Consider the following 27482-nt stretch of genomic DNA (forward strand, 5'->3'; position numbering starts at 1 on the left):
CAGAGCTTTCTTTCAAGACTTCTGCCAGTAGTGCTGTTCCTGCCTCATTGGTGTGGAATCCTCTGAACCCAGATCTGCAAAACTGAAGCAAAGGGGAGATGATGCCTCCACGAAATCTGGAGCTTGAGGAATATGAAGAGGGTAGTCTGTTCCTTCTTGGATGATGTCATCTCCCTGAGATCTTCTGGGGAGTAATGCTTGTTGTGGTGCATTCTCAGACCTTTTTCAGTGGTTGTTACTCAAGTAGGCTCTCCTACCTAATGCTGCTTAGGTTGAGAGTACAACAGTACAACAGATGACACTACAGGAGCCAAAGCTGCCTAGAGTAAACTTTGTGGTCATCCTTATGGCTGGAAACAGAGTAGTCTTTGGCACTGACAGCTGTTGCATTGAATGATTAATTCTAGTTAGGGAAAAAATTGTGCAGTTCTCTGACCCATTAAAATATCAAAAATTACTGTGTACTCTGTTGGATTTTGGAGAACAATGCTTATATTTTACACTGGAATTGAACAGCGTAATTTTATTTTTTCCAAGGGTGTCTCGTTCTGGTTCATACTGGTCTTCACTTCTACCACCATAACAAACCCTTCAATTGTGTAGAGTTAATTCTTGGTGTGTGATAGGCTAAAATGCTTGTCTGTTAATAATTCTGCAGATGTTATTTCAGTTTGACATTTAAACCACAACTGTGGTCACCTATTTTTTTACTCACGTAAAATGTTTTAGTGCTTAAATGAAGATTTGAGATGCAAATCTTCAATTTAAGCAATCTTGAACATGGCAGATCTTGTTTTAAAAGTCTACCTGTCATAACAATAGTTAGACACAAAATATTAAGTGTTAACCCTTCTTACCCAGTTTTAATTTAGTTTTTAGATTTAAAACTCATTGTGGCTCTGGGCAACTTGATTTGTGTTGGCTCTGCAGTTGTGCTGGAGATTGGCTTGAGATAATTTCCAAGGTCCCCTTCCACCTGATTTATTAATTAGACTGTTATTCATGAGGTGAGAGTCCTTGTAATCTTTTTTTAAATGGGATGAAGGAATTCTGCTTAACTTCGGGTCAAGCTTGCCTGTTCCAGGATGTTTATGTGTTACAAACTGATTTGTTCTTGTCCTGTAGTATGGTGTGTATGGGGATCTTCTTCCTTGCTTGTTCTTCTTAAGATTTAACGCCTGAAATGGGTTCCATTAAGGAGCTGTAAGGTAAATCAAACCAGTTTGAGATAAATACTGCATGTCTGAGTATGTTTGTATCTGGGGCACCTTAATAACTGTGCTGTATTTTAGTGTGATTAGGCTTTTAGCAGAGAGTTGTCTCTCACCTGTGTCAATAGCACACCTGGTTATTACCATTAACTTTTATAACAAGCAGGAGCACAGAAAATCAGCAGATGGTTAGATTTGTTCTTCCTGGGTCAAACTTCTGGATTTGCACATACCAAAATGCTTGTAACACTTCCTGTCTTTGACTTTCAATGTTCACAGCAATTGGAAGAAAAAAGTGAGGATGAAGAAGATAAGGAGTGCTTGAAGCAAGCAATAACTGCCCTGCTAAATCTTCAAAGCAGTATGGAACGGATATGCTCCAAAAGCCTTGCAAAACGAAGGCTTAGGTAAACGTTTCCGGTTTTTCTGCTCTCTGCTCTTAATGCTTTGCTATAAATCCAGGGCTTCTGGTTTCCTCTTTTAGTAAACAATGAACAAAATAGTTTGTGACAAGCCTGCTTTTTCAGAGGAAGTGACATCAAAGCCAAGATAATTTGTTATTGTTTTAAAACAGTTCTAATTTCTATGTGTCCTTGCAAACTGGTAGTTGAGACGTTCTGAGAATTCACTGGTAAGTAGAAAGTTACAGCATTAGTGGGTTAATTTGGCTCAGATAATAAATAAAAGCTATTCTAAAGGTACCTTTCTGTATAGTTAGAAGGGAATGTTCTTGAATTTGAAACTACTCCTAAAATTGTTTCAATATTTTTGTTGCCAGACAGTTTTTGTGCTACCGAGGGTAACCTTTAGGCTTGAACATGAATGCATTTAACAGCTTGTTTTTTCTGAATGTACTTGTTTCAAATTAATGCTATCTAGAATTGTTCTTCTGGTTATGGAAGTGAGTGGCTTGTTGGGCTAAGAAGCACTCACAACTTGTCTGCCTCTGGTTGTTTGTGTTTAGGTAAAACATCTGTTGCTGAAGTAGAAAATTTATCAGATGAGATACTTTAGTTAAGACTTTGCAATGGTGCTGATATTGAATGATGAAATTATATTCTCAGTGGAGTACTCACTTCTCAGAAGGATGATGTGGTGTTTTTGTGTCAGTGGTGGTTGTGCTTTTTTAAATACATGTGCACTAATAGGCTGTCTTTTTCCCATCCTCCACTGAAGTGAATCCGCATGCCGGTTCTATACTCAGCAGATGAAGGGGAAGCAGCTAGCAATTAAGAAAATGAATGAAATTCAGAAAAATATTGATGGTTGGGAGGGTAAAGACATTGGACAGTGCTGTAACGAGTTCATCATGGAAGGAACTCTCACACGTGTAGGAGCAAAGCACGAGAGACACATATTCCTGTTTGATGGCTTGATGATTTGCTGTAAGTCAAATCATGGCCAGCCAAGACTTCCTGGTGCTAGCAATGCAGAATATCGACTCAAGGAGAAGTTCTTCATGCGAAAGGTACAAATCAATGATAAAGATGACACTAATGAGTATAGACATGCTTTTGAAATCATCTTAAAAGATGAGAACAGTGTTATTTTTGCTGCTAAATCAGCTGAAGAGAAAAACAACTGGATGGCAGCATTGATATCTTTGCAATATAGAAGCACACTGGAAAGGATGTTGGATGTAACAATGTTACAGGAAGAAAAAGAGGAGCAGATGCGATTTCCAAATCCTGAGTTTTATAGATTTGCAGAACCCGACTCTGAAGAGAATATTGTGTTTGAAGAGAACATGCAGCCCAAATCTGGAATCCCCATCATCAAGGCAGGAACTGTTGTGAAGCTCATTGAGAGGCTGACATACCACATGTATGCAGGTGAGGCACTTGAGTTTGTGCAGCCTAAACTCAAAGTAGGAATTTGTTCATGCTTGCTTCTCTTCCTGTGTTAAATACATGCAGCAAAAGGCATAAAGTGAGTGAAAAGTGAATGTGCTTGGCAGTTCACATGGGATATTACATGTGCATAGGATTGTTCTCATGCAAGAGATGGGGGTGGGGGCCTACAGCAATTGAGCTCTAGACAATACTTCTTCCTTTGTGCCCCAAGCTACAAGAACTGCCTTCCCTCCAGACTTCTAAAGCTGGGTGACACAGGAAAGGCCAGCATTGTGGAAGAGAATTATGGGCCCAGTGTTTTCAGTTCAGGGTTGTACTCTGTCAGGTATTACCTGTGTCCATGCTGGCATGTCATGGAAAGACCAATATCAACTTGATAGATGCAGTCACTTGCATACTTTGACCTTAGAACTTTGCCTTATTCAGAACTTCAGTGAGGATTTGATTTAAGGACTTTTGACTTAGGGTTTCTGTTTGTGTTGAAGTCATGTTAAAGATATTTATGTGGTTATCCAGGCTGACCTCAGTGTCTGGGGTTCTTCTTGATAGCACCCCAGGATTTTCATAAGATGTGCTGCAAAGCATGGGCTTGAGTTTTATTTTTTTTTTCTGATTCTGTCTGTATCTCAGTTATTCTGAAACTTCATGAATCTTGGTGCTTTTCATATTCAATGATATTTTTTTTCTTCCTTTTTGCAGTCATAATTGTAGTAGATTGTTCTTCTGGAGCTCAGTCCTAGATACCCTACACAGATCAGGAATATTTGTTTGAAAGAAATGAGGAGTAAGCAGAATTTAATTCCCATAGTTTAGTACTCTGTTTACTTTTTTAAAAACTTATATTTATATCTCTTTGCTCCATTACTATTTTTGCTCTTCTTTAATTTCCTTGAGTTTTCCTAACATTTGCTAGAAAGCCAAATGCAATATTGTGCTGGCAGTTTTTACCTGAGCAATTTTGCACCTCTCTTCATTTTCTTGTAACTTTATAAACTTCTAGCTCTTGACTTAAATTTTTATAAGCATGATTTAATTGTAAAATCTACATAATTTTATGTCATAAGTCTTGAAAGTTAAACAACTCAGCCTTAGAGAAAGGAAGGCACTTTTCTGTTACTTCTAAATCTAGCGTTGTCTTTGCCAAAGAATTAGCAAAAACTATTGTATGAGAAAACTGAGAATATGGGTACTGAGAGGTGGCCTGAAAGACTTTGACCAGAAGGATAAAAATAGTTGTCTTATAATGTATGTAGCTTGTCTTTGTAGCCTTAAACATCTTAGTGGATGTGATGCTGCGTTGCTACTTTGTGCATAATTTCTCAACACTTATCTTCTATACCTTCTGTTTTATAATTGGTTATCTGTGAGGAAAAATATCATTGTTCTCACCATTCTGTGCAGTCTTTTCCAGGGCAGCAAAGAAATAAAAGATAGAGTGACTCAACCAAAAATGCTCTGTTGTACAGGAAACATGGTCCATTGGTGATGTAAATCATTCAGGGTTTTGTTGCATCTTGTGAGATGCAGTGAGTAGGGCAGCAGCTCTCCAGAGTACCAGGTTAGCTCTTTCACACATGTATCAGCTGAGTTCAAGGCTTCTCCTCTGCTTGGAGACCTGGGAAGATACGTGCCTTGGTGATATGTAACCAAACAGCTACAGACTGTAGAAATGCTTTTCTTGCCCCACACAGGATTGTGTACATGTGGTAATCTTAAAAGTCTTTATTGGTTTTATATTCAGATGCCAGAACAGCAAGTATTTACCTTTCGGAGGAAATTTTTCTGAAATGCAGTGTGGCTGGTAAGGGCAGCCCTTGATCTGCCAGTCTAAAGACAGTATTTACTGTAGCTGTGACTTTTCTCTAGGGTTTTTATCTTTGTAGGTCAAGTGATGTAAGAAATAATTACAGATGCACTTTGCAAAGGTAATATAAATTTTTTGCAGTTTAGTTAGTTGCTGTAGTCAAATTAGGTCTCAATTTTTTGTAATATATGAAGATCCACACAGTCCACCTCTTTTGTAGATATGGGTGTTGGACATTTTATTTGTCATCCCTCACCCCCTTGACAAATGAGAAACCATTTTATCAGCCAAAATTTCTTTGCTGTGAAACAGGGACAGCTCTAAGGAAACAATTCTGCCAAGCGTGGGAGGCATCCATCTTTTACAACAGCTCAGACAGGGAGACAGCCCTGATGGCCACCTGGTCATGAGGTGTGGCAGACTGTCCAAACTATCCTGTGGTGAAGCAGCAAAACAGAGAGAAATCTCCTCTGCAAAAGCAGCTTTCCTTGTCTTTTTACATGAGAGAAACTGCCCTGCAATTAGAAGTTCAGGTTCTGACCCTATTTGCAGATTCTGGTGGATTTTCCTTGTTTTACTGTGTTTCTGCATTCATTATCTCCTCTTGCTCAATTCTTGTTTAAGAGCAGCTGGATTAGGTGGTACCAACATTTTAAAGTCGTGGCATTTTTTTTTATCTATAGGGCAGCACTCTTCTATTTTTAAAGCTTTGATATGTTAAGAGTGCTTGTGCGTCATCATAGTGTCCGTTTCCTTTCTTAAGGAATTCAAGGGTGATTATTTATAAATCCTTGTAGAACAGTTATTGTTCTTTTTTAGCTTTCAAATTGGCTGCATTGAAGAGAGAATTATCACATGAGCAGACATCCTGACTAACTGGTGTTGTCTGTATTTTTTTAAAACTTACTCATATATTGTACACTATTCTGAGTCACAGTTATTGCTAGCAAGATAACAAAGTTAGATTTTATTTTCTGATCTACACAGTTTGAAATTCAATATGTATTGTGGATTTATATGCTGACCCTACCTGTAAATTATAATAGCTACGACTCAGAGCTTGCAGTGATCTGAAAATTTTAATTGCTATGGAAGTTCTTTTTTTCATGTAGACAAAAATCTCTTACTTAGTGTAGATGCTGTGTACAGGTTGCAAGCTTTGAAAGCATGAGTTACTGTGCTTCTTTAGGACAGCAGAATTTGTGTATTTTCATTATGAAGATGATGTGAACAGGGATGACCATCTTAGTGCAAAAAGTATTGAAGTTCTGCCTTTGAAAATAATTTTGGACTGTACAGTTTCAAGGATTGGTGGGAGAGGAATTATGATTAGAAAAATGGAGTAATGAAGAACATGTGAGAAGCAGAATAGGCAATTGTTAAAGGAATGAGAATTGTCATGCAACAAAATTGCAAGGAAATGCTGTGTTACATGGCACAGTTAAGGTGTGCAGCACATCACAGCAAACTGTTGCCCAAGTGAACAACTCAGTGGGGTCTAAGAAGGGTAGAGAATGTTCATTCAAATGTACAAGCTGCTGGTAAAGAGTTAAGGAGGATTTTAAAGCAGCTCTTAAAAATCCATATTCCAGGAAACAAATCCAGTAGAGCATTAGGTCAAATAATGCAGCCTTTTCATCCTCCATGTTACAGCCTACAGGAATTCTTGCTTCAAGTCCTGTGAGCTCCTCTTCAGCCACTCCATGTTAAGACAATTCCAGCTGGGATTTGGTTTTCAAATCTGGCTATGGATTTAATATGCAAAGCTGTTGCAATCTGCTCATTAATTCAGTGATAACAGTGTTAGCCTTGTTTCTAGTCAGCTCTGTGCAGTGCCAGTGAGCTGTCACAGCATTACCTCATATTTGAAAACAAATGGGTTTGCTTTTGTAGTTATGAGAGACACTTTGGTTTTCTGATTGTTTTGATTGTTTTTAAGACACATTTTCATATTTTAAATTAATTGATATGTAATTAGTCAATATAAATGAAATCAGTTTATTTTGTAGAAGTGAAATAAATATCATAGCTATCAGGTGAAAAAATATCTAGGCTGCTTTAACCATGACTGGTTATCAGTTGTGCCAGTTTAGGGGAAATATTCTCCCCTGGAAGAGGCCATTTCTATCCAGTGCAAAGTTACTTGATGTGTTTTTTGAGTTCTCTTGTCTCAGTCACTGTCAAAACCAAAGTTGTTTACTTGTAAATAAAATCATCTATTCATTAATTTCAAAGTCACTGGAAAAGAATCCTGTCTTTTAACAATTGAGGGAGGAGGGGGAAAGTAACTGTTGTGAACCTTCAACAGAATTAAAATTGTTTTTAAGTTCTGCTTTGTATTGCTATTTTAGGAGGCTTTGAATTGTTATCACAGCCATTTCGGTTTACATCATTTTCTCTGTAAATTGATAGGGTGACATCCTTAATTTTAACAGATAACTGAAGTTATTGTAAAGAAAAAAAAAAGCAGGTAATTGCTGACATAAGTGTAAAATTATTCTTTGTCTTAGATCCCAACTTTGTTCGGACTTTTCTCACAACATATAGATCCTTCTGTAGACCTCAAGAGTTGCTGAGTTTGCTAATAGAAAGGTATGCCACTGTTAAAAATACTGTCCTTATGCAGTGCATTTTGTTTTCTTTTTACTTGTAGTGCGTAAGATTCTGGCTTTCCAGCTGGTTTCTTGTCGCTTCAAACACCTTTTAAAAAATTGTCCAATTCAAGGATTGCCAGTAAATGTACAAGTTTATATCCAGAAGCTTGTGCCCGAGGCTGGTGCTTACACCCATGTTCTGTGCTAGGTTTGAAATTCCAGAGCCGGAGCCCACGGAAGCCGACCGGATGGCCATGGAGAACGGGGACCAGCCGCTGAGCGCCGAGCTGAAGCGCTTTAGGAAGGAGTACATCCAGCCTGTGCAGCTGCGGTGAGTGCTGCGCCCTGGGAGCCGCCCAAGCGCTGCCTTCGGCTGCTCCGGCGCTCGGAGCTGCCAGAGCCCTTCCTGCAGCTGCTCTCACGGGGAAGGTGGGCTGAGCTTAGAGTGCTCATTGGGGCTTTGCTTTGCAGAGTACTGAATGTGTGCCGACACTGGGTAGAGCACCATTTCTATGACTTTGAGAGAGACGCTGACCTTCTGAAACGTTTGGAAGAGTTCATTGGAACAGTAAGAGGTATTTACGGTCCCTTAAGTGCTGACATTTATCCTAAAGCATCCCATTTCAAAGGTGAATCCCATTTTCAAAGATCAGAATTGTGATCAATTTTGCTTTCAGGAAAAACAGGACAGACTGCTTATTAAATACTTCATAAAGAGGGTGAAATAAACTTTCATTAAGCCCACACACACACTATTATTCAAAATCTGCCTCTTGTTCACAATAATGATTGTTATTTACATAAATTGAGTTTTGTTGTAGAGGGACTGAAATAATGAAAAATAATAAGAACCAAGTCATGATCAGGACAGAATAATTGCTTTGATTGTCATTTTAAACTTTACACAGAGGTAATTTTTGGAAATTTGGATGGTGGAAACCATTATTTCTTTGAAACAAGAGTTTCCAGCTACTTCACAGTGCATATGAGAACTGTAGGACACCTTGCCGTTGTGATTGTACAGACTTTTCCTGTGTCCTTTTTAAGAAAGCCAAGACAAACACAGGAGCAATTTTCAGGAAAAGACTATGTCAGAGAAGTACTTAGTGGTTATTTAGCCACTAAAAAGAGGGCAGAATGAGACAGGTAATTCATCGGATGTTACTGGTAAATTTTCAATGGACTGGTGCATGAAATTCTTATGGTGCAGAGCTAGAAAGGCATTGGCCTTTTAGTTTTATTCTCAGCTTTGATGGTAAATGCAGTACAGGGAGAAGCTTCTCTCTGTTTGGTATTTTGACTTTCTAGGTTGTCTGAGGTAATCACATGCTCTTGCCCAAACTAGAAAGGTCAAGGTGTTTGCAGAAGTGCATTTTGGGCAAGAAAAGGTTTGTTCCCAAAAACTCACTGTAAACTCAGAAAAGAAAGGCATGTAAATCAGAGCAGGAGACTAATTTGGATGTTCTGATTTGTGCTGGGGTAAAATCATGCTCAGCATTGGCTGTTGAGGAATTCTTTTTATCTTTGAATACTTCTACACTTGTGTAGAGACTGCCAATCTTAAAGAATATATGATTGCTTTAGTTTAGTAGGTTTTGGGTTTACATCCAAAGATTCCTGAGTTATACCGATATCTTATGAAAAACAGTATTAACTAAATAGTAATTTTCCCTATGTGCCAGGCAAAGCCATGAAGAAGTGGGTTGAATCCATCACAAAGATAATCAACAGGAAAAAGCAGGCACAAGCCATTGGGCCGAGCCACAACATCACTTTTGAGAGCCCCCCTCCAGCAATTGAGTGGCACATCAGCAAACCAGGCCACACAGAGACTTTTGACTTGCTCACTCTGCATCCCATAGAAATTGCTCGGCAGCTCACTTTACTGGAGTCAGATTTTTACAGGTAACTTTCCTCCACTGAGAAACACGTGGCACAAGTCAAAATATTCTCCATGCCTGAAATTGTTCCTGTGGGCCTTTGATGTAAAGCCCCACAGAAATTAAGGGACTTTACCAGTGTTGTGTATTCATTTCCATTTTACAGAGGAAGCTCTCTTAAATACAATATTTGTTTTATCCTCCCCAAGTTAATGTGCAGTATGGTGACTGTTGCATACTGTTAATTGTCTTGTGCTCCAGCTTTCTCTTGATATTTTCTGAGTAGATCAACATTTGAGAAGTATGAACAATTATTAAATCGGTTTTCTTCACATCCTGGTTTATGTAGCAAATTAAGGACTGTGTCAGATCTCATCAGCTTTCTATAAGAAATTATTCAGGCATTGGAAACTCACATTTTGTTACAGTGAATGAGATGGAGATTTCATTTTTCATTTAGATGAACAGAGATGCTTAAGAGTCACATAGATTAAGAAATATCTACAGTCCAAAAAAGAATCAGTCATTTAGTCATGAGGGCAGCCTAACATTGTATTTCTAAATTTATTTCTAAATATCAATTCCAAATTCAGTGAAAATCAAGACAGTTTGGAAAAATAATATCTTCTTTCCTGCTTTCAGTTACATTTTTTGATAAAACATCTACTTTTCCAGAGCTGTGCAGCCATCAGAACTAGTTGGAAGTGTGTGGACAAAGGAAGATAAAGAAATTAATTCTCCCAACCTTCTCAAAATGATAAGGCATACAACTAACCTAACTCTGTGGTTTGAAAAGTAAGTGACTTTCCTGAATCTGCACCTACTCCATATCTGGACATTTACAGTTCATTCACAAGTATACTGTGAAAAATTCTGTTCTGGGAGAATTCCTGTTTTGGTGTTTAGATGCTAAAACTGGTCCCTGTGAGAAATTTACCATAGTGGTCTCAAGCTTTTTATTCTTAGAAATAAATTTTGAAATCTCTAAGACGTTTTCAGATCTACCTCAAGTAATTTGATAAAATCATATTTGTTTGTGTTACAACTTAGTATTTGACTTTGGAAACCTCATCAGCGCTTTAATACAACCCCCAATGTTCTTGTGTATTTAGATGCATTGTAGAAACAGAAAACCTAGAGGAAAGAGTAATTGTAGTGAGCCGGATAATTGAGATCCTGCAAGTTTTTCAAGAGCTAAACAACTTTAATGGTGTCCTTGAGATTGTCAGTGCTATGAACTCCGCAGCAGTTTATAGGTTGGATCACACATTTGAGGTACAGTGAAATGTTTTCCACTTTTGCTATGACAGTGTCGTGCAGGGTACCTTGGCTACACTGAAAGCCTGTCTTGTCAGTAAGCACATGCTTCCAAGGAGCAAGGAAAGTAAATCCCTCAAGAAATTAATCAACCAGGGTGTAAGAGAGAGGGTTTTTTCCTTGCTTTCAGAAGCAAGAAATCCATCCCCACTTAAGTAAGACATCTCAGGATGGTGGGGCACTGTCCTCATGGTCCCTGATTCAAGTACCAGTGGGAGACCATTACTCTCAGTATTGTTGCTGGGCCATGCCTTTATCTTCTTTTTCCAAACCTCCTGTTTGATCTCTCTTTTAAGCAAATTCCAAGTCGCCAAAAGAAGATCTTAGAAGAAGCTTATGAGCTGAGTGAAGACCATTATAAGAAATACTTGGCAAAACTCAGGTCCATTAATCCTCCTTGTGTGCCTTTTTTTGGTGAGTACATGTGGTTTGGATGAGCCATGTCACACGTTAACATTTCAAAAGTATTGAGCTTATGGACTAAACAGAGTATGAACAATAAAGGGAAAATTTTAACAGGACAGTGAATTGGAATTTCAGGTGCCCAGACATGAATATGTGAAAAAAAAACCCTGAAGTGACTATTCATTGAAGATGTTATTTGCAGTAAAAATCAGTGTATCTGCAATATCCTATTTCCATATTTGCTGATTTTTACTTTGAGTGTGGTTTGAACTGCTACAGCCAGAAATACTCTCAATAGAAGGTGTTCACATTAGAAATATTATTGCCATTGACTGGGAGAAAAAGCAAGATCCTCTTCCTCATAAAGTGTTCCAAGAAATGCAACTACAGTCTCATTTTTATTAAAAAGTCTTATTTCTGTATAAATAGAGTCTGGAAAGCAAGCATCCTCTTTATCTCAGATTTAACAGCTCTTCTTTGAAGCAGATAGCTGATATTTAACAGATTGTGATTTTAAGTACATGTCATTTCTGTTCTTAAGCTAGCCACTTAAATGTTTGCTACAGATCAGTTCCGAGCCAGGACAGTGCATTTGTCTAACATAGGCTTCAAGCCAAAACTGAAAGAACATAGTGTTGGTGGCTTTTTTGGCCTTTTACAGACTGGGGAAAGATATACTCTAGAGCTCTGTAAAGAAAGATAAGATCAACTAAGAAACCTTCTGTCCTGATTCAGAGATGAGTAGAGGTTAGCAGGATCACATGTGAATAGCTTCAGTTATTTATTTATTCTTTCTGGGATTAATTCCAAATTGTCAAGTCATAATGACAATTCCAGGCTCATTATCTACAGAGTGGAGAGCACTTTTTGCTTCCTAATCTTCAAATTATTTGATGCAATTATGAAGTCAGGATAAAACTTGAAAATAAGTTTTGGAGTTTAGCTGGGGTGTCTAATGGAGAAGAGGAGTTAAGAGAAAGCACTCCTGTTCAGTGTCCTCTTTTTGTATTCAGTTGTGTGAGCTTCCTAAAACATAGAAAGATGCACAGGCTTTGGGGACATTTCTCTGGAAAAGGCATGTTAAAATATTTAAATTGTTGCCCTTATTGGAAGGTGAGGTGCAATTCTCTTATTGACCCTAACAGAGGCATTTTCTAAATAAGTGCAGTGCACAAATTAAATTTTTTAAGAATTCCTTGTATTCCAGTTGTGACTTCCTCCTTGTTTCGTATTCTGTGTTGAAAACCTCTTCTGTGTGCTGTTTAGGGATTTACTTAACCAACATTTTGAAAACAGAAGAAGGCAATCCTGAATTTCTCAAGCGCCATGGGAAAGACCTTATAAACTTCAGCAAGAGAAGGAAGGTAGCTGAGATAACAGGGGAGATCCAGCAGTACCAGAACCAGCCGTATTGTTTAAGAGTGGAATTTGACATCAGGGTGAGTGACACAATTTCTTTCTGTGGTGATTCTGCCAACTTACAGACCATAAGGACAGACAGAATTCACATAGATTCAGTCTGACTGAACCAGAGATGAGCAGCAGGTCTGTCATAAAACTTCTCTTGGGTCTCGGTGTAAGAAAGGGCAAAAAGCTCCATGCTTGCAGTTCCTTGGGTTTGTTTCATTTTTTTTCTCAGCTGTTGGGACATTGGTAGATCTTCTTATTGATCAGTGTTAGACAGGAACTGAAACTGGCAGATTCTCATTGTCCTTCACTCAGTTTCAATTATTTGTCCAGTGAGCCCAGTTGTCTTTTCCTCTCCTGTTAGACTGCTTTTATGTTCCATTTTTACCTGATAGCACTGTGCTTATGTCATGTGTTGATGGAGATGATACATCTTTCTTTCTCTTGGTGTTTGTTTTCCTTGGTCTGAGGTGTTGTCTAAGCATTATCCTCTCTGGTTGCTTTCCTTTCATCCTTTTTTCTTCTTGCCATCTTTTGAGCTGTGTGCTTTCAGAGAGTCACAGGATAGGGTATCTTAAGAGATTCTGCAAGGTTTTTTAAATTTGTTCTCCTTAGGCTTTGACGGAATGCATTGTGGGAGCAGTCTTCCCTGCATCAGTGTAAAGATGGATTGTTTGCAGCCTCTTCTGGAAGTGTTTGGGCAAACATGGTCTGACTTTGCACTTTGCACTGCAGAAAGCATTTAGGATACTTCCCCAGCTGGTTTTCAGGCCAAGCATAGTAGTAGCAATGTCCAGAAAAGGCCTGGCAACAAGAAGATTTAATAGCTTAAGTCTGTCATTATCTCTTACTCCAGCATTTTCGCTCTTTTCTCGAACAGGTGGGATCATTTGCGCTGTAGAAACAAGCAATATTAAGAAGCATCTTAGCTGACAAGTTGTCTGCTTTGTTGTATTGCAGAGATTTTTTGAAAACCTGAATCCAATGGGAAACAGCGTGGAGACAGAATTTACAGATTATCTGTTCAACAAGTCACTGGAGATAGAGCCACGAAATGTCAAGCCTCCTCCAAGATTCGTTAGTATTTGATTTTTGTATTTATTTTTCAAAAAGCGCTAGAGACAGCAGAAGTAATTTCAGATCTCTGACTTCGTAACTGCAAAGCAGCATCTAAGTGATCCCGTGGCCTTTTGATTTTGGTTGATATTTTCTGTCGTTTCAGCCCAAGAAGTACAGCTACCCTCTCAAGTCGCCGGGTGTTCGTCCCTCTAATCCAAGGCCAGGTACCATGAGACATCCCACGCCCCTGCAGCAGGAGCCACGGAAAATCAGCTACAGCCGCATCCCGGAGAGCGAGACGGAAGCCACGGCGTCTGCCCCGAACTCGCCCCGCACCCCGCTGACCCCCCCCCCTGCCTCGGCCACTTCCAGCACCACTGACGCCTGCAGCGTCTTTGACTCCGACCCTTCCAGCCCTTTTCACACGAGTAGGTGCTCACAGACAGCATATGCCACTCACATTTTGTGGTCTTAGGCAGGGGAAATCAGGTTTAGCCTTCTTCAGTGACTGTAAAAATCATTGCTGTTGTCTCCCTGCAGATCAAAAACTTTCGGCATTTCTTACTCTCTTTTCCTTTAAAAAGTTTTTATTGTAAACGAGAAACTGAACATAATTAGGTGTATTATATAGGGACTGTTACAAGTCTTTGGAGGACCTGTCAAAACTGAAGGCAGAGGTAATCTCTAGGGCCCATATGTGTCCCAGTCAAACTTGTGACATGTATGTGTATGAATGTATTTGGTGAGTATCTGATGGTGAACATTGGGAATAAGAAATTAATTGTTTGTGGGTGTCTTATTCTGCTGCCTGCAATTCAGACCTAATTTCAGTGTACACGGATGGTTTTCCTGCAAAACTTAAAATCAGTGTTTGCTTGCTTTAAATCCATCAGGATTTATCCACACCTCTTTTTCTTCTGTCTTTCCCAACATACGAGGAAGGTCGTATTTTATGGTGTGCCCTCAGTATTTAATAGTGGATATAGGCTCCTTTCACATATGAGGGTTTTCAGAGGATACTCCTGTGTTGAGCTGGTTGCCACAAGGAGGTGAAATGACTTCCTAAAGGCAGAAGTTCCTTAGCAGAGCTGTGCCATTGCTGAGTGTCCAAGCCAGGTCTTCAGAAAGCCTCTGGAGAAAGCATTTATTTGTTGATCAGTCCATTGATTGCAGGTTCAGGATATTGTTGTAGTACTGTTGTGACATAAGAACAAATTTGTGGTGTGGTTTTGGTCTCAAGGATTACTTAAGAAACTTCAGGACCTGATGGCCACAGAGATCTTTACAGCTCAGAAAAGCAGTTTCTCTGGCAGCTGCAAGTTAGAGGCTTGTTTCATTGTCTTTACTTACCACTTCCTTGATTCATGATGCTTTTTATAAGCAATTGCTTTATTATTTATTGTACCTCTGTTGGCAGCAATATGGAGCCAAAAGTTCATCATTTTCAATGTTTTTTTTTCTGTCCCTTAGGATCTGCTTCTGTGTCATCCATAAACTTTACCAAAACTTCAGATGATGCTCCTGTCCCTCCTCCTGTTCCTCCACGGAGAAGACCAGAATCTGCCCCAGCTGAATCCTCCCCATCAAAAGTAAGTAAGCAGGAAAAAGGTAATTTTTTTTCTGGGAGAAGAGGGGTGGGTATGACAGAAAAGCAGCTCTCAAAGACAGTACATTTAGTTTTTGAAGAAGTGTATGTGAAAGAGTAAGCAGCCATATGTTTCAAGCCTTCACAGCTCTGCCTCACTATGTCTCGACCTCAAACAAATGAAAACAGATGGGACCTAAATTTAGGGTTAGAATTGTCTCATCTACTGATGTGCTGTGCTCAGGCCCTTGCATTGCCTGTGAGAACTTGAGGTTTCAGACAGGTGTTTCTGTCTGGGATTAATTGTTCCAGAGTATCGTTTTAGGATATATGAATAAGAGTAAGAACTGACGAACAGTAATGATGGAAACTGCTGTACACAGCTCAGTCCTCTGAAAAGTTTCACCAGAATATTTGATCCTGATGCTGTGGTGCTCAAGTGCTTGCTTTCCTCTCTTGCTTACCTGTCCTGTCTGCCTGCCTGCTTAAGCCATTGCTACATGTTCCTTTTGCATTTGTCTGGCAACTGGGATCTGATCCAACCTGTGTTGCAGACACTGTCAAATTACACCTGATTTCAGTGGAAGCTTGTTTGTGACTTCAGATTTTAAAATCTCACTCAAAATTACTTCAGAGCAGATATGTCTTTGAAGAGAGTTTATAAGTGGCCCTTCAGCAGTTATTTTCAGACTACAGGCAACTGTTTTGCCAGTCAGCAGAACTTGATACATCACCAAAATGTATCTGAAATCCTACCAAAATGTATTTGAAAACATTGTGTATGTGATAGGGTGTTGGAGATCAGTTATCCTGTCACTATTATCTGCAACTTGGGAAATGTTCACTTCCATAATTCTAACTACTTAACTCCATCTTCTGAGCATAGTTTATTTTTTTCCCTGTTCGGCATCATCAGCCTCTCCCTTTTTCTAGTTCTCCTGAAGAAATTCCTGGTGTGTTAAGCACTCCAAGTTCTTACTGGGGAGGTGGTGGAAGTTACCCAAAACTCCCCAGCAAGCAGGCCTGGAACTAGCATGGAGATCGTTCCTTTGAGCATTCTTTGCCTTGCCCTTGTTCCTCTCTGTGCCTCTTCATTCCTTCCATCCTTGTCTGTTCACTCACATGTTGCTGCAGCCCTGCTAAAAGCAATCTGCACTGCAGGAGGAGGCTTCTGTTTCACAGCAGGGTCCTGTGCTTTGCAGCTGCTGTGGAATTTTACTGACTGAAGTTTTTGTGTACCTCAGATTACTTCTGCACACCTGGACAACCCACCAGCAATCCCTCCCAGGCAACCAACCTCTAAAGTGTATTCTCCAAGGTACTCGGTGCCCGATCGGACCTGCATCTCTGACTCGTGTGTTCCCACTGCAAACCCCCCCGAGTTACCGCCACGGGAGCCTGTGCGAACTCCAGATGTTTTCTCTAGCTCACCACTACACCTCCAGCCCCCACCCCTGGGGAGAAAAAGCGAACTTGGTAACACCTTTTTCCCCAACAGCCCCTCTCCGTTCACGCCCCCTCCCCCCCAGACACCTTCTCCACATGTAGCACGGAGGCATCTGCCGTCGCCGCCTTTGGTACCGCAGGATGCAGACCTCCCTTCTGTTGCTGGACCACCCGTTCCTCCACGACAAAGCACTTCCCAACATATCCCAAAGCTTCCTCCAAAAACTTACAAAAGGGAGCACACGCATCCGTCGATGCATCGGGATGGGCCACCCTTGCTGGAGAATGCCCCCTCCTCCTGAACTGTCCCTCGCGCTGGGAGTCGCATTTTCCTGGTGCTATGTCTGTTGCTGGCAATGGATGCACTGAACCTGGTGGTGTCAAGGAGTTGGGATGTGTATGCCAAACACTAAGAACTCTCCAATGCGTTGGAAATGTTGTGTACAGAAATGGAACTGCAAAACCAGACTTTCTAGTGGAAAACCCGGTTAACTTGCTGTTCTCGTTTTAGTATGCGGGACTTTGTTCTAAAGTAATTGGACAGCTGATTGTACCAGAAAACGGTCTGGAGAGACTTCTTTGGCCAATGAGCAGAGACTGAGTTTGTGTAATGATCAATAATGTCCAGTACAGGAAGGAAAAACAGTCTTGAATCCATCAGTTCCATACAGTGGCACAGTTTTCAGAATGAAAACATTATGCACTTTTTTTAAATCTCAAACAGGGAACTTTATATCCTTCTTAATTTTCCTTTGCTTTACTTACTCCCTGCTTTAAAATACCTTCCTAAAATTATGAGAAGGACTGTGAGGAAGATCTGTGGTACCTAACTGAGCTAGAATTAAGGCAAAGCACTGTATTGCGGTCCTGTTTACAAGTTGTTACAATGAGTAGTAGGGGGTACCTAGGCTTCACCAAAGAGGTACTTTATTATTATTTTCTGAAATACTGTGGTGCCAGTTCAAAAATAAATTTTTGCCAGGAAGCATAATGTCTAATTATTGCTTTCTTTAGATAGAGCTGATGAAAGTCTTACATCCTTAAAGTGACAGCGAATTTTTTTTTTAAAAGCAGCACTATCATCTGAAGCAAATATACTACATTTAGAAGACTGTTAATCTCTGCTAGGTTATGTCATGTTCTTTTTAAGGTTTACTGATAATCCATTTCATGGCTAGTAGCTATTCTTTTTCAGTCATGCCATGAAAACAGTCACTTGTCAACTTCCATAGCTATTGTCATGTTTTACTAACAATAGATTAATCAGCATACATAGGATTGCCTTGCAGTTGCATAAATCATGTGTATATAGTGAATGTTGCATAAATATACTTGCAGATTGTTTTTAATTTAATTGAAATAAAGATAAAGATATGTTTGGCCGACATACGTTAAATTATTAATGGACAAATGTTCAACTTAGCTTTTCAGTTAAGCACTGAGGGGGATAAAAGCCCATCTTGTGGTACGTATTTTTCCTAGTTCAGTGTATGTATTTTAGTAATGACTTAAAGAGGTTTTTTTGGCATATTAGAAAATAATAATTCAGTAATATTTGAGAGGCTGAATTACTCCCAAAGTGAATTATTATACCTTGTGAAATGTTTCCCACATCCTGTATGACACGTGTTAGAAAAAAATCAAATTTATATTAATTTTTACAGTGAGACTTTCTGATCTGTATTTCTTCTTCAGCACATTTTTGTCTGTGCTGTTGTGCAGCCAAGGCAGAGCAGGCCCCCAGTGGTCAAGATGCTCAGTCAGGAGGGACCTTGTATAGTTCCTGCTAATCAGCAGATTTCCTAAATGTCAGTAGGTTTCTGCTTTCCTGTGTGAAATGGGGAATGCTGTTCCCTGTTTGTGGTGGAGGATAAAAGTGCTTTCCTGGTGAGATACTCGGACAGCAGGTGACAGTGGTCACCATGCAAGAACCTAAAGCAGACATTCTTTGGAGCCCAGGGGTCAGTCACAGTGCACAAATCACGGTGTTGACTCAGCTGCAAATAGGAAGGACAGGGTCAGAATCAAACCTATAGCATTTAGGAGTTGATTACAACTGCTAAGCTACTGGTTTGTGTCGTAGCAACTCTGTGTTAATCATTTCTGATCTGCAGTGGCTTCTTAGGTGGATCATGTTTGCATTAGTGACAATACTTTTCACATAGAAAATTAAATAATTGTAATGATGCTCTCTGTCTCCTTGGTAAAATGACCCTGATTTGGTCTGGTGTGGCCTGGACAATGAAATATGTCCATGTGGAGGCCTGGAGAGTTGCTGTAGTACTGCAGGGAGCTGATATATGGCTGAAAGTCAGCCAAAACCACTGCAAACTGTGTAGGCAGGGTTATGTAGCAGAACTTCATAGGTTTTTAAGAAAGATGGGGACAACCTTTTTGGCAGGGCCTCTTGCAATAGGACAGAGAGTAATGGCTTTAAACTAAAGGAGGGTAGATTTAGACAAAGTATAAGGAAGAAGTTTTTTACATTGGGTGTGATGAACCACTGGAACAGGTGGCCCAGAGGTGGAAGATGCCCCATCCCTGGCAACATTCAGGGTCAGGCTGGAAGAGCTCTCAGCAGCCAGCCCTAGGTGGAAATGTCCCTGCTCATTGCAGGGGTTGGACTAGATGGCCTTTAAAGGTTCTTTTCCAACCCAGACTGTTCCATGATTCTGTGGTGATTTTGCAGGTCCTGTGCAGCTGCTGTGTGGGAAGTTGCTGTTGTGCTACCTGGTGACCCCACGGTGACACATTATTGTCATGGCATTCAGCAGCCCCTGCAACAAGCTTGTCTGCTAATGGGGAATATTGTCCTCCAGGGTTGAGACCATGGGAGCACTGGAGTGCTCCATCCTCAAGAAGCCATTTCCAGTGTGGGCTAACCTGCTGCTCTGATACGCCTGTCTTAAATCAGGGAGGAAGAGGTCTGTCTCAGTAAGAGCATGCTAATACACTGGATTTTAAAACCTTGACGTTTCAGAGTCACGTTGTGGGATATGTAATTATTTTTCTTTTGTGTGTGATTTAAATTAGATTTTCCCAGTGATATCACTGGAGGTACTGCTGTTGAACACAGTAGATTACTGTGCTTCATTGAAAAGATTGTTGAACTGTCATTTCTAAATCCAGACAATGCATAGATGAAGTCTTTCTTTGGGAGACAAACCTGTGACCTAATACAGGTGTAAAGACAAAAATGCTCTTAACTTATTTTGTAAATTCCATTCCTTATTTTCCATTACAAAAAAACCCACCCTTAAATGCATTTTTCTGTCCACTGATAGCAGATTTACCTTTTGTGTTCAGTGGAAAATAGTGCATTATGAGGGAAATGAAATAAAGAGTAAGGGGTTTTTTTATTACTTTCTAGCCAGCAAGCGTGAATTTTCACCCATACTGGGTGGCTGAAAAGTTGAAAAGGAAAAATAAACTAAAAACCCTTTTGCCAGATGCATGACAATTTAGGTGCCAAATGCAGTTACAGATGCAGAACATCTGTAATATTTTTTTTTAAAAGGTAACCAAAGGTAGGTGATCAAGGGCACATGTTATTGGAATTGCTTTGGATAAATTTGTTGCATCTCTTTCAGAGTAAGCCTTTTTTTGTTTTGAGTCTAGGATGGCTGACTTAAACAAGGAGTGTAGCTGTGGAGAGGTGTGGTCTAGAAGAGTCTTAAGGAGAAGAAGATCTAAGATGTAGATTAGGGCTACACCAACAACAGGATCTTGACCAGAAGCCTGGAGAAGAGTGACTCAGCTGGGCTCTGGATGACTCTTAGAGCCTCACGTAGAGAACAGTCTGCTTGCATGGCTGGATTTGCAGGATTACAGGATGGTGTAAGTCATATTGCCTCGGAAAGGGACCAGAGAAACACCTGTTTCTTCTTTTAATGGATGCAACCTTCTGGCTGATTCAGTGCAAAAAGCAGCGGCGTTATTTAAAGGCAATGTTTATTTGGCAAAGGAAGAAAAATAATCCAGAGCACACATGTACCCTGAAGATGGATTTGAAATGAATCCTGCAACAGGTTGTGTGTGTGTGGTGCTGAGCATCATTCATTCATACTATTTACATTTGCAGATTCTGAGCAGGTACAAGGACATCTCAAGTGATAAATATAGGCCTGGAAGTAAGAACTCGTAGAGAATCAAAAAGAAATAACCATCAGTTCTGACTGTGCCTTAAATCACTAAAATAGAAGCTGAAATCCACATGCATTTTACAAGCAAGGGTCTGCCACTTCGGAAGGATCTCCTCACCCAGGAGATGTTAGCAGGTAGGTTTTTTTCCTTTGTCCTATTTCTGTCCTGGTATTCTGCTTGGCAAATATGAAAAGCAGGATTGTTTTGTGAAGGCTAAGTGTGTCATTACATACATGAGGCCAAAACCTCAAGAATCGGAGCCCTTGACAACATCAGTGCATTACAATGGACACTTGTCCATAATGATACATCTCTGGTTCTATGGACAAACAAACTGTTCTGTCTGTGGCTGGTTCCTCTGCAGAACAGGCTTTGCTGATGCTTCAGTTACAAGTCTCTGGCTCTTCCTGCATAATTTCTATCCTGGCCCTGCCCAGTCTGACTAAAAGCTGTCAAGTCCTAGAACTGTCTTTGTGATTCAGTGGCTGGTCAGCATGTAGCAGTCCTGACTGGAGAGGGACATGGAATTTGTAATTGTATGAGGATGTGAGGGAAAGGGAAGGGGATGGAAGGGGAGTTTTTTGCCATTAAAAGCCTTACATTAAAAAAACAATCTTCCCAGAGTAGTTTCCAAAAGCTAGGGGAGGAAAGTATGACACTTCTTTCCTTTTTGTAAGGAGGATAAGTGGATATTTGTTTAATTAAAATCTATGGGAGAGGGACCAGCTAAAACATTTTAATCTTTGGGGTTTTGCTTGGTCACATTCTTGAAATGCTGGGAAAACCTTGATTGCAGTAAAGAATGGGTTTTGTCTCTCTGGATAGCCCTTTTCACACACACCCCTTTGCCTCCAGCAGAGGAGGAAAAGCAGGTGGTAGGTGCAGGTCAGTCAACACTGGAGAGCTCTGGGCCCTGTATCTGCAGCAGATATTGGCCACTGCATCCACAGACACCTGCTCTGGGCTCCCCTATCCTGCTGCCATGGCCAGGAGAGCCATGCAGCATGCTGGGTGCCTCTTCTCTTGGCCCCAAAACCAGCCACCCTTGCGCTGATGCGGGGAGTCCCAAGCCCCCAGTCTCACAGGATTTCCCCCAAGGCATTGCTGTTGGCCCCATGGAGACAGTTCACAGCTTTTGAAGGTGAAGCTGTCCTTTTGCCAGACCAGTGTCCTAGGTGTATCAAAACAAGGTGATAAAAACACAGTTGCTCCTGAAACTGCCCTCAGAAGGTCCCAGCATCAGGTGACACCACAGCTCACCAGTACTGCACTGGTAACCACTGTGCCAGTGGTGCTCTCGCTGCTGGTGTGGGACTCGGGTATCACAGCAGAGCTGCTCCGAGTCTCCTCCAGAGACCAGTTACTGAGGGTGTGTCATGTCCAGGTGTGAGGAGGGTGGCCTGTGTGTGGCCTCGTTGATCTGTCCTTGCACAAGAAGGAGAGCTATGCCTTTGAACATGGTGCACCATCAACTTGCCTGCCCTAGTGCCTCAACTTTTAGCTGGAAGAACCTTTCCAAAACTGCACGTGATGGGCTTGTGAGGGTGTCAGGCCAAAGAGTTGGCAAAGTGTGTTCCAGATGTGTTACAGACCAGGAGCCAGGACACTGTTTGGCACTACAGTGTCTTCATTGATCCACACTGGGGATAAGGTGGAGAAGAGTCTCTCTTGTGGCAGGCCCTGGGCCCAGCCTGCATCACCTGCCTGGAGACATGGGCGATTCTGAGAGCAGAAGCAGTGATTCCTACAGCAGGACACAATTCAGGAAAACAGCATTCACGTAAGAGGTGAAATAGGATTTTGGTGAGTGATGGAAGTCCAAAAGAAAGGATGCTGCCGACTGGGCAGTGCTATGCTCAGGTGCTTCAGCTGATGCTTCTTAGACCTTCTCAAACCACGTGGGTAATGCGAGCTGGCTTTCTGGAATGCATCTTTGATGGTGTTTTTTTTTTGAAAATAGAGGAAAGAAAGGAATTTTAGACTTCTGGCCAGAGTACCAGGGCTGCAAAGGTAACCTTTCTGCTGTGGGTGAGCCCAAATAAGACCTGCCTTGATTTTGGAAGAGCAAAGATGTATGGCAAATCAAGCAGTTTCGGGGGATGAGGGGGAGGAGAAGATACCAGGGTTTGGCCAAACGGAGGGAAATTCAGTCTGGTAGAGATGAAAGCTAGCAAGTTCCTGTGGTTATTGGACCTGCTGGTTGAGCTCCACTGCAACCCAAAGCCTGGCCCTGCCCTGTACTAGAAAGAGCAGGATGCATTTGTAAGTCAGTTGTGAGAGTCTCCTCTCCCCCACCCTCCACCCTGTGTGTTAGTCAGGGGGATCCTGGGGCCTTGCTGTCTGTCTCCACCCTTGGGGACCTGGGGAAGCACTGCTGTGCTTTGGCTGTGGCCTGCCTTTCTTGGGGCTGCTTATTTCTTTTTGAAGAGTTTGCGGAAGGAGCTCCGGAACCCCCCCTTGGGCTCGTGCCGCGGGTTGTGGTCGCTGAAGGATGTTTGCTCATTGTCATCCTTCTGGCAGAACCTGGTGTTGTCTTCTGCATGGAGCTCCTAAAAGGGAAAAGACAATTTAACCAGCATTTGCAACCTCACATTCTTGTTCCCTTCTCTCTCTTTCTATTTCTCTCTCTCTGTGCTAGGAGGGACCTGGTGGGTGAAGAGGTGCTGACAAGGCTGGGAAACAACACTGGTACCTCTGCAGAGAGCTTGTTGCTGGCTCTAGGGCTGAGGCAGTGACAGAGGAATAGAAGGATAAGCATTATGAGAGGGAACTGGAGCCTTTCTTGCTAAGCTTTTTGTTTAGGGGAAGTTCATTAGGTTCTTTTGCCAGTGAGGGAGCAAGCCAGCTTGGGCAGCTGAAAGAACTTCCCACCCTCTCCTTTCTCCCCTAGAGCAGGAAGGCATCGGGCTTTGGAGCTGTGATAAGGTGTGAAAGACTTCTACTGGCTCTGCTGCTGCGTGGTTTTATATCTGTGGGGCAAAAGGCTTCATTAGCACACACACCTTGTGGTACATGTGCCACTAAAAGCTGTGTCCCTCTTTCAGGAGAAAGCTCCTCTCAGCAAGACTCTGGACAAGACCCTTTACTCCAACTCTGCCCACCACTGCCATGGTGATTTCCTTTGCACTGTGCGGGAGAACATGTTCTGCAGTTCTGGACAAGCTCCACATCTACACCCTACTGTGGGCCATAATTCTGTGCAGGTGAGTGCCAAAGAGCTCATTGGCCCCTTTCTCTGGGGTGCCTCTGTCCCCATGACTCTTCTCCCAATGCCTCATCTCCCCTGTTCAACCTACCACCACCTTCTTCACTCACTAGGCTTTTTTTTCTTTTCTTTTGAAGTTTCCTTGCTGCCTTTTCAGTCAGGCTGTTGGAACCTATCTCCCATCATCATCTGCATCTACAGCCCCCTGTGTAAGCACCTCAGAGCACCCTTGGCCTCTACTTCCTTGGCTGTGACAGCCCAGAGCTGACTTTGAACAGTCACTGCAAACCACAGAAACATTGCTCCTGCAGGATCTGGTGTCCCTGAAGGGTTACAGTGCTGTTTGCCATGTTCCATCGCAGGGACACAGTTGCTGAGCTTTGACTGTTCTCACACAGAGTTTGGCATAGGTCTGTACAATCCAGGCAACAAATGGAGGTGAAACAAAACCTATGGACCATATCCCTGCTGGTGTAAATGGGCTGAGCTTGGCCGAGTCATGCTGGTTTACACTGGCATGACTTATCCAGCACTTACCCAGCATTTCTCACAGCAGGTGGAAAGGCACCTGTTTCACTGGGTGGCAACAACAATACTAATTTTGAACAGCTTTGTATACACTTTGTGACCTGCTCAGAATATTCACCTGGGGTGGGAAGCTCAGTGACAGGTGGAGACACACAAGAGGCTACCTTGTCTTAAAGGTGTTCTAGTTCAGCCAGCTGTGCACCTCAACCCGTGCTTTTCCCTGGGAATGATGTGTGTGAAAACGAGCCGTCTTGTCCCTCCCTTGGGCATGTACATGCAGTTGAGGTCTTGGAATGTGTGGGCTTGAAAGCTGTTTTGGCGTGTTCTACTCTAACTGTATCTCAGATCTTTCTCCTGCTGCTGCACCACCGTGTGCTTTTTTTTTTTTCCTCCTTCTATTTAAGCCTCCTTACTTCCAAAAAGCTCGGTTTTTCACCCGCTCCTCTCTGTGGGGGGAAGTAGCTCCTTTGGGAGCTTCGAGATGAGGCTGAGATCATGTGAGGCTGAACATTCCTGTCCTGCTTCTGCTGCAGACGGCTCCCGCTGCTGCTCCGTGTGCTGTAGAGTCTGGTGCTAACGCCCTCGGCGCTCCGCGGCAGCTCCTTCAGGGACCTGCTCAGCTGCTTCCCTTTGCTGTGGAACATCTCACGCTTGTAGGTGCTGCTGCTCACGGGAGTGCAGCTCTTGGGCAGTGGCTGCAAGGCGTGGTCTGTCCTCTCTGGTTCTGAGGTGAAGTTCACAGGCCTAAGGAAGCAAATATCCAAGCTGGACTCGGAAGAGGCCGGGGAGCAGTTCTCAAAGAGAGCAAGGTTTTGGAAGGTGTCATCTTCGTAGGGGCCTGGCATGGTGAAAACCTCCCCAGGGTAGTCAAACTCTTCGTAGCTTGGTGCAAAGTTCCTGGCATCCTGCAGCAATTCCACAGAGCTTCTGATGGCTCTCTCAGTGTTCCCCACCGCGTCAGCCGGTGGCGCTTCGTACTCCATTTCAGGGATGGATTGCAGAGGGGCTGTCAAGGCCTTGAGTTCCTGCTCTGTCAGCTGAGAGGAGGCAAGGATGTTCTCTGGCCTCTCGTGTTTTCTGCTTTCCATCTCCCAGTCAGGGGACTTTACAGTCTGGATATTCTCCATCACCGTCGGCTGGGGTTTCTTCATCTGCGGCATCAAATGCCTTAGAAATAAAAACCAAACCAAAACAAAAAAATAGAAGTGGAATACTAAAGGATGACAGAGACAGCATGACGAATTCCCCCCACCCATTCACTCCCCTAACCCTATTGTGTTGATTTTATGGCCAAAAGGTACTCTCTTTTCTTAGAGAACAGTAACAGAGGTATCTCTTGCAGAAATGGCCTTTGTCTGACTTTTGCATTCTACAGCGTGAAATGAATAGAAACTGAGAAGCTAACTGCTCCATCTCTCTCCTGCTCATCTGCATACCAGTTTTTAACTTTCCTTCTCTCTCTGTAATGTAGGAGCCACGCCTCACTTTCCTGTGGTTTCAGGTGGACTGAGTTTCTCTCTTGGGTAAAGTGACTCTGTCCCCAAAATGTGTCAGGAGTACTTGGAAGGCTCCTACCCTCCTTGTGTTCCAGCTGAGTCTTCAGTTCATGATGAATGTGAGGGTGGTGCCAGCTGAGGCTAACAAGGTGGAGGCCTGGAGCAAAATTCAGCAATTCTTGTCTGTGAGAAGGGGGAGATTGGCTTGGGCAGTCTGGGGAGAAGGAGGCTAAGGACTGATCTATAACACTGCTAACAGAGGGGGACTGGGAATGATGCAGCCAAACTCTTGTTAGTATCAAACGAGATTAGCCACAAATTTCTGGCATAAGAGTAAAAGTCAGTCTAGTGTGCTTCTCTGATCATCATCTCATTTGGCACCTGTCAGGCTGGAAATGGCTAAAGGGGAACCATATGAGGAGTGGTGAAGGCACTTGGTCTGTTCAACCTGGAGGACACTGAGGGTAGACCTTGCTGCAGCTACAGCTTCCTCAGGAGGGACAGCAGGGGGGCAGGCACTGATCTCTCCTCTCTGGTGACTGGTGACAGGACCTGAGGGAACAGTGTGAAGTTGTGTCAGGGGAGATTCAGGTTGTATATTAGGAAAAGTTTCTTCTCCCAGGGAGTGGTTGAGCACTGAACAGGCTCCCCAGAGCAGTGATCACAGCACCAGAGCTGTGACCAGAGCTTGACAGAATTCAAGGGGTGTTTGCACAAAGCTGTCAGACACATGGTGTGACTCTTGAGGATGGTTCTGTGCAAGGCCAGGAGTTGGACTCAGTGATTCTTGTCCTTTCCAACTCAGAGTATTTTGTGATTCTGTGAAGATTTCCAGGTGTTACCAGTAGCCCTGTCAGTCTTGACTTAGTCATGTGTCTTTCTGAACCCATTTTGTACTGGTACCTTCTGATAGCAAATCACATTATCCAGTTATGTGCTGTGTGGAAAAGTATTTTTTTTCCCTGCTCTGAGATCTTGGTCCCATTTCCCAGCTCTTGTAATGATGACAGTGTATAATGTGGAGTGTTACTGTGCACACCACTGTCAGGCCTAAACAAATCCACGTCCTGCCTGTATTGCCTTAGCAGGCAGAGCTCGGAAACATTCCCTGCTTATAAACCACATGGCAGGGAACAGCAGGATGGAACCAGCCCTTCATCTCTCTATTCATATACAGGGAGTGTTTTTGGAAATGACAGCCTGTAGCTGCCTGGTGTCACTGGCATGGGGTGGGTGAGGAGAGAGTTTTCAGCCTACTTTGAAAGCTGCCCACTAGGACACCAGGCTTACGGGGTGGTTGTGCCCGAGGAAGGTGCTGCAGGGAATGACTGGATGGCCTCTTCGGTGTGGATCCCACTGTCCCGCATTGATGCTGCACTGGGCGTTGGAGAAACCTCCTGGCTGGTACACTGGGAGGTGAGACCTTTGTACAGCTTCACCAGGGATGACCTGAGGGAGGAGAAATCCATCGTCGGGCTAAGAAATAAGGCAGGGAATAAGCACGAGCGTGTAGAATCACAGAAAACAGGACTGGGAGGGACGTTTAATA

The 27482-nt window shown here is 42.4% G+C and overlaps 2 protein-coding genes across 11 annotated transcripts in view; one reads left to right on the forward strand and one right to left on the reverse strand.

Moving 5' to 3' along the window:
* The window catches only part of SOS1 (SOS Ras/Rac guanine nucleotide exchange factor 1), a 43840-nt gene extending 25894 nt beyond the window's left edge, over positions 1-17946 (forward strand). For 2 of the 3 annotated variants that reach the window (XM_021538580.2, XM_021538581.3), the window contains 14 exons: positions 1491-1618; positions 2388-3043; positions 7379-7460; positions 7671-7793; positions 7934-8037; positions 9145-9367; positions 10018-10137; positions 10455-10617; positions 10956-11073; positions 12331-12503; positions 13432-13548; positions 13694-13958; positions 15001-15119; positions 16360-17946. In XM_021538580.2, coding sequence (XP_021394255.1) covers positions 1491-1618; positions 2388-3043; positions 7379-7460; positions 7671-7793; positions 7934-8037; positions 9145-9367; positions 10018-10137; positions 10455-10617; positions 10956-11073; positions 12331-12503; positions 13432-13548; positions 13694-13958; positions 15001-15119; positions 16360-16863 — 2895 coding nt within the window. In that variant the 3' untranslated portion in view covers positions 16864-17946. The remainder of the gene's footprint in view (positions 1-1490; positions 1619-2387; positions 3044-7378; positions 7461-7670; positions 7794-7933; positions 8038-9144; positions 9368-10017; positions 10138-10454; positions 10618-10955; positions 11074-12330; positions 12504-13431; positions 13549-13693; positions 13959-15000; positions 15120-16359) is intronic. The other variant, XM_021538582.2, reaches the window with a different exon arrangement.
* Positions 17947-20495: 2549 nt separating this feature from the next.
* The window catches only part of ARHGEF33 (Rho guanine nucleotide exchange factor 33), a 33600-nt gene continuing 26613 nt past the window's right edge, over positions 20496-27482 (reverse strand). For all 8 annotated transcript variants that reach the window (XM_021538590.3, XM_021538589.3, XM_021538585.3 and 5 more), the window contains 3 exons: positions 27224-27382; positions 24851-25604; positions 20496-23253 (listed from right to left, as the gene is read on the reverse strand). In XM_021538590.3, coding sequence (XP_021394265.1) covers positions 23116-23253; positions 24851-25604; positions 27224-27382 — 1051 coding nt within the window. In that variant the 3' untranslated portion in view covers positions 20496-23115. The remainder of the gene's footprint in view (positions 23254-24850; positions 25605-27223; positions 27383-27482) is intronic.

This window comes from Lonchura striata, unplaced genomic scaffold (genome assembly GCF_046129695.1).
Source record: "Lonchura striata isolate bLonStr1 unplaced genomic scaffold, bLonStr1.mat Scaffold_149, whole genome shotgun sequence".
In the NCBI taxonomy this organism is placed as follows: Eukaryota; Metazoa; Chordata; class Aves; order Passeriformes; family Estrildidae; genus Lonchura; species Lonchura striata.